At 41.3% G+C, this 11,338-nt stretch overlaps 2 protein-coding genes across 3 annotated transcripts; one reads left to right on the forward strand and one right to left on the reverse strand.

Annotated features, from left to right (window-relative positions):
- Nucleotides 1–442: 442 nt before the first annotated feature.
- Nucleotides 443–6,164, reverse strand: eif2s1b (eukaryotic translation initiation factor 2, subunit 1 alpha b). Of its 2 annotated transcripts, none has more exons than XM_040017576.1 (8): nt 6,012–6,164; nt 3,274–3,516; nt 2,241–2,320; nt 1,834–1,985; nt 1,639–1,745; nt 1,459–1,556; nt 1,226–1,369; nt 443–1,113 (listed from the first exon to the last, which is right to left on the reverse strand). In XM_040017576.1, exons 2-8 carry the CDS (start codon nt 3,512–3,514, stop codon nt 988–990), a joined length of 948 nt encoding a protein of 315 aa, XP_039873510.1. In that variant the 5' UTR covers nt 3,515–3,516; nt 6,012–6,164; the 3' UTR covers nt 443–987. The 2 variants fall into 2 exon arrangements, with proteins under 2 accessions (XP_039873510.1, XP_039873512.1); XM_040017578.1 differs by lacking the exon at nt 6,012–6,164 and adding an exon at nt 5,771–5,932.
- A 100-nt stretch (nt 6,165–6,264) lies between these two features.
- atp6v1d (ATPase H+ transporting V1 subunit D) lies at nt 6,265–10,868 on the forward strand. The gene is made up of 9 exons (XM_040017579.1): nt 6,265–6,474; nt 8,317–8,434; nt 8,721–8,800; nt 8,890–8,957; nt 9,041–9,085; nt 9,184–9,287; nt 9,684–9,750; nt 9,863–9,941; nt 10,172–10,868. Exons 1-9 carry the CDS (start codon nt 6,434–6,436, stop codon nt 10,314–10,316), a joined length of 747 nt encoding a protein of 248 aa, XP_039873513.1. The 5' UTR covers nt 6,265–6,433; the 3' UTR covers nt 10,317–10,868.
- The last annotated feature ends 470 nt before the right edge of the window (nt 10,869–11,338 follow it).

Genomic DNA, 11,338 nt, shown 5'->3' on the forward strand with positions numbered 1-11,338 from the left:
GAGCAGACAAATAACCAGATATTCAACACCTGGGCTAACACAGACAACCATTCACACTTATGGGCAATTTAGAGTTTCCAATTAACCTAACTACATGTCTTTAGACTGTGGGAGGAAGCCAGAGAACTCATGCAAACTCTATACAGAAAGATCCCAGCCTGATGGTGGAGTTGAACTCCCTCCACATAAGCAGTCTGAGATCTAAGTTTTCTGAATATTAAATCAATGTTGAGGGGTTTTGGCATTCATACACTGATATACAGTCAAACCTATCTCCAGTTGGCTTCATTACAATCTCTCCATTTGGAAAAAAAACAAAAAAAAAGGCGAGAGTAACAGACAGGATTTACCTTGAATTCATCCAATAATAATTGCTGCTTTTTGGGAGAATAAATGTTATTTCTTGTTGGTGGAACAATTTAATTAAACTGACAAAAAGGCATTGAGATCAAAACTTCCAGATCTTTATTGATACGATGGGAGCTAAACAAGAGCCAGTAAAAACCCTTTAACTGGAAGAGAATCAGCACATAAAGTCGCCGGTGTAGAGACAGACGAAGCATATGCGTTTCCCCTTCAGTCAGTCACATCCAGCAAGCAGCCGGAGATAAAGCGGCGTGGATACTGAAGACACCGGGCTCTTAAAGCAAGAGGTAAAATGAAAGGCCACAGCTTGAAAACAGCTTTTCTTGTCTTAGAGTTATTTAATCAAATGGGGTACTTTAAAATAAAAACTATAAGTGATGTTTAACTTGTAATTTAACCATCCTTGTGTCCGTGTCTGGTTAAAAAGACCGCGTTTCAGTTACCTTCTTCTGAGACAAACCTCTCTTGAACAAACTGGGATGTTGCCAATAAAAATAGTAACACCAGTTAATGGTTGCAATGTGAAAGTTAACATCTGTTGGACTGGGTGACTGAGGCCAGGTCTGTCCACGTTTATTTTTCTTCTTTCCTCCTCACCAGCTTTCCAAAGAGGACCGACTCTTAGTCCTCTGCTTTGGCCTCCATCTCCTCAGCGTCGTCGTCTCCATCCACCTCGGCGTTCTCGCGCTCTAACCTCTCCAGCTGCCGGGCGAGCTCTGTCTCATCCGTGTCCGTCACCACCTTAGGCTGCAGGACAAAGTTTACAGTTTATGCATATTGATCCTTTGGCCAGATGAGCTAAAGACAAACATGATCATGAAAAAAAAAAAAAAAAAGAAGAAAGAAAGAAATCATTCACCTCCATCTGGATATTAAACACGCCCCTCTTCTCTTCAATCTTCTCCTTGATAGCAGCCATGGCCTGGTTGAGGACAGAGAGGCCCTCTGTGCGCTCCAGGGTGGTCGTCGTCATCACATAGCGAGGGGGAGCGATCAGGTTGATCTGTAGAAGGTAAACGCCATGAGAGACAGATCCAAGTAGAGCCTACAGCTAGAGACTTTTTACTTCTTGATGGAAGAGAGAAGGATTACCTTGATGGGCATGGCCTCTGTGGAGCAGCCCAGCCCAGCCCTCAGAGCTTCTTTCACGGCGTCGATCCCCTCGTAACCATAGCACGCCACTTCAATGTCTGCACGAGGTAGAGGAGGTTATCTTCACATTTCTAATTTATTCCTAAGTCCAACTGAGAAACACTGTGAGTAAACAGTCACCTGCTCTGATTTTGACAGCCTGTGGAGTGAGTCGCCTGTTGATGTTATCAATCAACACATTCCTCTCCTCCTCTGTTAAATCCAGGCCATCCAGAATAGCAGGATCTCTGCAGAAAGCCATCAAAATGTAAATGTGTGCACACACTGAACAACCTGTGTTTCATTTTAATAAGAGGTGCTGAAATGAGAACTTACGATACAGCCTGTTTGAAGACATCATAAGCGCCGTATCCTGGCCGCTTGTATTTCTCGTCGAAGACCCATGCGGTGCGCTGGTACAAGCTCTCTAGCTGCTCGTCCTTACTGTACTCCAACACCTCTGCCACGTGTCGCAGGATGCTGTAAACCTGCAAGCACTTTCAAAATCAGCTCAGCGCAAACAAACAAGATAGACGTTTACAATTTCTTACAAATACACGTCTCACTTGTCTCACAATATTATAATGAACGCCTGAACCAAATGACCACTACTTTGACCACAACAAGGCTCAAAAGGCAAGTTCCATCTACTTTAACTTTACACAAGACAAGGAAGTCCTCTCCAGGCTGGGCAACTTGCACCAAAATGACCGAGACAGATAAAAAGCATCTGACCAACTTACAGTTTTAGATTTGGTGAATTTATCCTCACACTTGATGGCCTCCTCTGGCGAAACTCTTCTTTTTGATAAATCAATGTATCCTGAGAAGAAAACAGAAGGAATGCAAAAAAAGCTGTTTTAGTGCAGCAAGTAGTTTCTTACGATTAGGAATGATACGATTAACTAACAGGGAGGGATTCGATGGCCACTTGCTGGTCTAAGTTTCAAAATGTGCTCGTCTTTATTTCCTCATTACCACCTTTGCATTTCCATCCTGTGTCTCTACTCGAGTGTCGGTACATGGATCACAGGTCAAATCTGCACAACTATCTATCTATATAAAGAAAATAGTCACGTAATACGAGTCAGATGAGCTGCATATCTTGCGATTAGCAGAAAATGTCCAGTTCAGTACCTCAGTTCAAAGTGCTCATGCTTAATTCATGTCAGTTTTGTTTTTCCTTTTTTTTTTTTTGAATGTATGAAATATGCCGATGTGTTATAAACTCAAAAATCATCATCTTCATTCATCTTATAATGAGCCTCAGTTCACCCACTCTCTCAGACAAGCTGTTTAAGGCAAACTTGCATCTGATTGGGCTGCTGCTGGTGGGTGGAGCTGCAGTTCCCACAGAACTGTTGAACAGATAAAGATATCACCTTCTAGTGACATCATACAGAGCCGAAAGCACAAGAAGGGTCTGAAACGGTGCATTAAAAAGCAGCCTGAAGCCTGAGCTTCAGGAATTACTCATACAAATGGTGACCTCATTAGGTCCCCTTTAATTATTCCAAATGAGATATTCTGTGTGTCATGTGAGACTGTCCTGACATTAAACTGGTGAATGCTATAACATAATGGAAGTTATTGATCATATTACCAACCACAGCCTGTCTCAGTCCACCTGATGTCACAGAATAACACCTCTAGCTTCAATTCAAAAAAAGGAAATGTGGACCACAAAAAAAGATTTCATTTCATATAGTTTTTATTCCACCACTGCCCTGCAGATCCGACACACCGCCAGTTTCAACTATACTAGTCGACACTCACCCTTCTCTTTGTCTACTCGGATGACGACCACGCACTCGTTGCGGCCTATGCGGATGAGCTTGTTGATGGAGCGGATACGTCGACGCGACAGCTCGCTCAAGAGGATCATGCCCTCGATGTTGTTGTACTCCAAAAGGCTGACGTAGGCGCCCATCTCAGCGATGGACCTCACGTTCACCATCACGACATCCTCCACCTCTGGGAACCGGTGCTGGTAAAATCGACAGCTGAGCCCCGGCATTGCTGTGAGGTCAGAAACAGTTAAGAAGACAGGGGGAGCTTAACGTCTGCAAGTCATGGCACAAATCTTCACTTTGCAGTTTTAAACACTGTGAAAAGTACTGCTCGGCCTGTAACTTGGTGTTTCGGTACTAATAAATACAGTTTTTATTCTAGTTAATAAAAAAAAATAGTCAATAACTTGTAACTAGCATCTCTGCCTCCACTGCTTCAGTTTTCACCAAAGGTTGTTTAAAAAGAAGTCCCACAACTAAACACAATCAAAGCTCAACATAAAATTAGCAGAGAACCATGTATAAATTATTTCATTCTGGTTTGCTTTGTCTTTTTTAATCTCAATCATAGCAATTTGTGAATAATCTGTCACACCATCCCTCTGACAATCCTCCTTTTAGATGTAGTGAAAGAGACATGCAGAGCACGTGTCAGAGCAGATGCTAGAGACAGAATGAGAGGATCTGGTGTGGTGACCCCTAAAGGGAGCAGTCACCTACAGCACCTACAACGTAACCTAAGTAAAGGACCCGTGACCCATTCATGCTGGTCTATTACGTGTTAATTACTTAATGGTTGTGAATCAGTGTTTTATATGTGGGGTCAGCCACAAATTATAGAGCCAATGATTATTATTCTCTCACTAATAAAATACAAACTATGCTGTGAAAAAGTAGACAGAAATGCACAAGAGGACTCAAAAATACAGAACAATCGTAATAGTTGTGGGCTGCGTCCACACGATGTCTAATTACATGTCAGGTTACAACACAGGCTTTCAACACAGAAGCACAAATCCCTTGTTACCAGGGCACATCACTGTGTTAACTTCTAGATTAGCTTGTATGAAATCACTGCCTAATGACCAAACAAACTCTCCTTGAAACAGCGTCATCATTCCATTCAAGATCTCCTGAACATTTTTCTGTTACAAACACTCATACCGCTGACTGGTCTGCAGCAGCCGTGCTGCTTTCGGCCTGTATTATGTGTACGACCACTTTATATTCTTCTAATATCACAGTTGTCTCCTCTTTAAAAATCAACGTCCCTGCTGGCAGTAGGCTTATCCAGGTTTATGACTGATTGGATGCTGCTAATGCCAGCTCTCTCATGTAACCGCACTTGTAGCTAGACTGAGATGACAAATAAGGGGACAGACTTGCTATTCCCCAAATCTTTTGCTTTTAACATCCTGTTGTCCCTGTAACCTGAGGACAGCAGCCTACCCCCTGGAGTGTTTGACCCTTAGATCCTACCACCTTTGTTTTCCCATTCTTTGATCTCATCACTCCTGATTGTTGTCTTTAAGACTCTAGATATTGTATCTTCTGCTTCTGTTTAACATTTACATATAAATCATCTTCTAGTGATAGTCCAGTGTGTGAATGTGTGTGAATGGGTGGATGACTGAATGTGTAAAGTGCTTTGGGGTCCTTAGGGACTAGTAAAGCGCTATACAAATACAGCCCATTTACAAATACCATGCCTCTTTGGTGGGTCAGAGTCGGCTCATCTTCCAGGACCCACTATCTGGGCTAGTATATGGCTAGTACATTTCTTTGAGAGTTGATATCACATCAAGATGATAACCACCTTGATGTGATATCATGGGTATGCAGGCCACAGACAGGCAATTGGGACACAATGTCAGCAACCACAAGTACTCTGAGTTTGAATAACAATCTGTTGGGTGTAAAATGCTGCAGTCAGCCAATTAACAGCAATCCCTTTCTACATCAGAGTATTTCAACTATACACTGCAGTGTCTGTTCATGAAGTAAACTCAGTTACCCATAGAGACATTGCTTTATGGAAGAACACTAATGAAAAATATCACTTTTTCTATTTTACTCAGATTTTAAAATATTAGCTGTGGTCATTTTTAGAGGCTTTAACCTGTAAAAAAAGACTTTGGCCATACAGATGTTTTCTCTCTAATCCTTAGTCTACTATCAAGAAAGGTGTGGACAAAATAGAGAGATACCTTCAATATTAAACGAAAAGTCCCAGGCCGTTTGAATGGAGCCACTTATCTGTGTTACTCTGTTTTCCCACCGAACAAAATCCAATGCCCAGGTTTAGCTTATAAAAATATCCAGGACATAAAATAAAAGCAGCGAAATGAAACAAACTTCTGCCATTTGTCTTTTTCTCCTGTTGCTGTGAATGGACTGATGTAACGCATCATCATCGCAGAAAAATCACTTACTGTTTAAAAGAGAGAATCGGCGACAAAATATGGACACAAAAAGCTGCTTACCAAATATTTAGTACGTGTTACCAGCGACTGTATGACTTCCTAGTTATCACATTTAAAACCACGAGAAGAATGTTCAATCAAGCGCAGAAACGCTTTCTTTCAACATCAGTTAGCTTCCCAGCTAATAACCCGGTGCCCAGCTCACATGCGGCACACGCAGGCTAAGCTGTTAGCCGGCTATCTGCCAGTTCCGATCGTTCCCCAGTCCCCGCCAAACGACATCTTCATAAAACAAACTCACCTGTGTCATAAGGTTACAGAACGACGCGCCTGAATGTTCCGTGCTGACTTTGTTTAAATGTCAGATTCGGTTTTCTTTCTGGTGTTTTTTTGTTTTTTTTTTAATGAGTAACTCGGGCCCGCTAGCTCACATTCATGGGTGTGCTAATTTGTCGACCCGGAAAAGATCGTAGGGACCTTCCACACGCGCGCATGTGCGGAACGAGTTTGGTTCTTTGGTCACATGACGCGGAGGGCCAGCTGATCATCGCCGACAAGATCACGACCGTCAACTCGATCTGCTCTTCTAATCCTACACGAAGAGCAAGATTTTAGCTGTTATATGTCTAGATTAATAATTCAGGATTCGAGCTAAAGTTGTAGTGTTGATTTAGGGAAGCGGGAGTGAATTGAAAATCTCAGTAATCGACAAAAAACGGAAAGATGTCTGGAAAAGACAGGATCGACATATTCCCCTCCAGAATGTAAGCAGCTTGTGCGATGGCTAGTTGCTAAAGCAATGTAGCTTCGTTAAAGCTCATATACCACTGTTTTGTTGACATATTTGCTTTTATATATGAAAGTTGTGGATAATTTTCTGCATGCATTTGAAAAGCAGGGATCGCCGTTTTGTTTTGTGCCAAGGTTACCTTTTAAAAGAGGAAGAATCCTGCTGCTGTCATGTGATATTTCTAACATTATCCAAGTGTGAGCTGTCAGTCGGAGAGACTTCGTTTTAATCTAATTTCACCTGCTTCCAGTTATATTACATTTAGGACTACTGAAACTGTAAAACACCGAGGTTTGACCCTTTTATCAGGTCCTGGGTGCAAATATCAGTGAGCTGTGTATGTAGAGGAGTGGTGCAGATTGTGTTGTTCCTTACCTTGTTTTAAAAATAACGCTATTACACAAATCACAGCATGTGACACCTTCTGTCCGTAGACTCTTGGTTCAGATAAGATCTCCTGAAAAAAAATCTGAAATTTTTGAAAATTTCTAAAATTCTGAAATGGTGAAAAACAGAAGAAATCTCAGGAAAATTAATGGGATCTCTCTTCCATGATGGGAAGGGATTCAGCAGATGATGTACAGCATAGAGCAACAAAAGTAAATTTATATTATAGACGATCAGGATGACATCGTTAACAACCTAACATGTAACAATCTGTGAGTAATGTGACACAAAAGTGGGCTTGAATGTTGATGGCTGTATATTTTCGGCTGCTCCCTTATTCACAAAGAGGGATCCACAGAAGATGGATCCCCATATTTAACTGGTCTTACTCCAGGGATCTCTAACCTTTACACTGTGGAGCCTTGTTAAATTCCAACACAGGCCTAAGGCAGCATATGAGTCACCTGCTCAAGTCTGGAAAGAGCTGGGGAAAGATTCTGATTTGGAAAATCTTATTCAGCCTTTATTTAAATTGAAAGTTATCAGTCATGATAATTTAAATGAAAAGTCAATGAACAGTCAATGACAAGTGAGTTACAACTACTTAGCCATTTAGCAGATAAAATTCAACTTGTCAGCAGCTCATTGTAAGGTCTCCCACCAGAACTACAACACATGGACTTATATATTAGCTAGATGAAAGAGACGAACAGATACTACTACTTATTCATTTTTAAGGTAAGCTAGCAAATGGCTGGATGAATTACAACCCAGGCCTCCACACTATAGCCCTATAATATACAGGTTTGCCTGCTAAAACCAGTGAACCACACTGGTGCTCCAGAACAAACTACTACTCTTGACAATTAGCATTTAGTAGCCTGGTAGAAGAGGGAACAGAGGAGTTTCAGTAGTGGTTTTTTTTTCGCTTCATGGGCGCAGGATAGCCCATGAGGGCATTGAAATAAACTCACTAGAGAGAATGTGGCCACCTTGATTAATAAGACCCTTTTCTTTCTGAACTACGCGTTTCTTTGGACTTGGTACTCTTGGAGTATAAGACTTTAATAATGCTATTAAGGCTGTTCCTGTCCTTCAGAGATGACCCATTGAACCAGTATATGACATAAAATGATGAAATGGGGAAAATAAGAAGCAAATCCATTAAAAAAAAAAGAGCTTTAACAAGCATAGAGGTCGAGAGAGAAAAGAGGAAAATCTGCCGGTTTAAAAAAAAAAAAAAAAAACCTGGGGTGAGGGTATCAACTACCAGAGAAGAGAGACAGAGACCTTGGGATGGCTCAAGGTCTGAGTGAAAACATGACAAGGAGATGAAATGAATGAAACTTGGTTGTGTCATTTTACCCCTAATTTAACCATCTGATTCAAATAGTGTTAAAAAATATGTGGGTTTTCTCTGGATTTGCAGGGCTCAGACCATCATGAAGGCTCGGCTGAAGGGAGCACAGACCGGCCGCAACCTGCTCAAGAAGAAATCCGATGCCCTCTCCATGCGCTTCCGTCAGATCCTTCGCAAAATTATTGAAGTCAGTTTAAAATGAGCCTTCGTTTTTGGTCCTAATGTGGTCAAAAGAACCGATGATGCAACAAATACTTTATTCATACATCATGCTCTTTGGTTGGAGGCTGTAGCTCATGATAATGCTCAATTAATCTGATACTAAGAGGTGTTTCTATAGTAATTAATTGGGTACCTTCATTGTTATAAACTAACAAATTACAGCCAGTCTGAATCAAAACCTCATGAAATAAAATCTTCCTGAAGGCTTTCAGCTACATGTTTCCCAAAGGTGTGTTTATTTATACTTTTAGACTAAAACCAAGATGGGAGAGGTGATGAGGGAGGCTGCCTTCTCTTTGGCTGAAGCTAAATTTGCTGCAGGAGACTTCAGGTAAGAATGAGAATAACGTGTCAGCGACGTGATGTTGTGTTCTGGTGCAGATACACAAGCAACTTCCATCTGTTGTTTTTGGCCTACAGCACAACTGTAATCCAGAATGTTAACAAAGCCCAGGTGAAGGTCAGAGCCAAGAAAGATAATGTGGCAGGTTAGCATCAAAAAATATTTTCTCATTTTTAATCATTTTTTGTTTTATTTTGTTTAAAATATCTGCTGCTTTTCTTCTTTTAGGTGTCACCCTTCCAGTATTCGAACACTACCAAGAAGGCGGAGACAGTAAGTCCAGTCACACGTCTGAGTTTGGTGTAACTCTACATCGGGTTTGAAGGGAATCGCAGAGAGCGCTCACCCCACGATGTGTTTGTGTCTGTCAGGTTATGAGCTCACCGGTTTGGCGAGAGGAGGAGAGCAGCTCTCGAGGTTGAAGAGGAACTATGCCAGAGCTGTGGAGCTGCTTGTGGAGTTGGCCTCCTTACAGGTAGGAGGCGCTGTTACATATTAAAAGCATGCTTTAAAATGCTTTATAGTTAGGGTTTTTTTCCCCCCAATGGTATTATCATTGAAAAAAGCACAATGTAACGTCCCTCATTGAAACTAAAATTGTATTGATGATCTCAAATGTAACTGTGCACAATGTGAGTGTATAATCAAAGGCTCACATCCTAAATGACCAAAACAACTCATGAAAACAAAGGGGTAGCGTCTCCCGCTATAGTTTGTGTATTCCTCCTGTGTGGCATATCACTACAACATTACCACAAAGGATACATTCGTACACTGAGCCTGTGTGGATTACAGATGCAGATAAAATGTAATCTATACTCTAGAAAAGCTGAAGTTTAAGTGGAAAAAATTGCTCAATTTTGGTTTGCAGACATCTTTTGTCACTCTGGATGAAGCCATAAAGATCACCAACCGCCGTGTGAACGCCATCGAGCACGGTAAACACACTTAACATTCAACTGCAACCTTTTATTAATACATTTATTTATTTATTTTTTTAAATAAAAAAAGGGTTGGTGCAGCTAAAATCATTTTGAATCTGCTTTGCAGTGATTATTCCCAGGATTGATCGCACCCTCACCTACATCATCACAGAGCTGGATGAGAGGGAGCGAGAGGAGTTTTACAGGTGATGATGTTTTCTGTCTGCCTCGTGAAAGTTTTAGTGCATAAACCTAAAAAAAAAAAAATATCAGGAGGCATCTTTTGCATGTTTATTAGATATTCTTGTTCCAACTGGCTGTCCACAGCTCCGAATTCATTCTGTCACTACCCCAGCAACTTAAGTCCAAAACCAGACTGCCCAATCCTCAACTTTTGGTTATAACACAGAATGTTCTCTGCTCTCTGCTTTGCCAGACTGAAGAAGATCCAAGAGAAGAAGAAGCAGCTAAGGGAAAGGACGGAGTTGGAAATAGCCGCCCGTTTAGCTGCTCTGGGACCCATCGCTGAGCCCGCCAACATGCTGACAGAGGAGGCGGATGAAGATCTGCTGTTTGAGTGAGGAACATTACAGGCCACCGACTTCACTAATCCTTTTATTTATTCTGTGCCTCTCTGGCCACGTCTGCGTGTCTTTACGTCAGCGATGAAAGTTGTTTCTTTCTTTTTTTTGTGTCCACGTCGTGATGATTAGTTCTGAGTGTTTCCAGATGTGTACAGGGATCAAAGTGCTGTTCGGTATAATACACAAGTGAGACCAAAGCAGTCTCTAACAAATTAAGCAAATATTACAATGAATATGTTTACACATGGTGTGCAAGTGATGATAAAGAAGCGTCCCGTGTGACTGATCACCTTGTAGATATTCAAGTTTTATCATATATAGAGGCATTGCATGCTGTACAGCTTAAAGTGGTTGTGGATTTCAGAGGGTGCGAGTGTGCGCCGTGGAGACCCGTCCTGCTGCTCACTTCATATCGTGCGGTTCCTGTTACCTCACTGCAGGCTGTTTACCATTTCACCAGAAGCCCCAATGTGACCCTGTTGTAAAATGTGATGTGCAAGTCAAAACAGCCCAACACTTCATTCAAATAAAGATGTTCTAAATATTCAACCACTGATTGAATTTCTTTTTTCCCCACTGAAGGGAAAACATTTTAAGTTCCATATGTGAAGACTGCTAAGAGACGGCTTCAAAACCTTTAATCAAGTGCAAATTATACTGTGTTTAAGCAAAATTAAATGTTATCTTTTTTTCAAAGGAGATCCATTTCAGAGGTGTTCTCACTATTGGATACATCCCATTTAAGTGAGAGGAGAAACTGAATAAGGAACTTATGTTAGTTACCCAGTGGCTCTGGCAAGAGTGGCACCACAGTAGATTTAGACACATTAACACCGTGTTGAAAAATGTTTTTAACTGCAATCTAAACTTATGAAAGAAAAAAAAAATCTAGCATGCTGATTAGTCTTTTGCCAGTTTGGTCAAATTTGTTTTGTAAACGTGCCTGATGGCCTTGATGGACATGGTTATTGCTTCCTGTTCTTAGCTGCAGCCGGTTTGATAGTCTACTGCTGTCACCC

The sequence above is a fragment of the Simochromis diagramma genome, unplaced genomic scaffold, assembly GCF_900408965.1.
Source record: "Simochromis diagramma unplaced genomic scaffold, fSimDia1.1 OVJJ01000802.1, whole genome shotgun sequence".
Lineage (NCBI taxonomy): Eukaryota > Metazoa > Chordata > Actinopteri > Cichliformes > Cichlidae > Simochromis > Simochromis diagramma.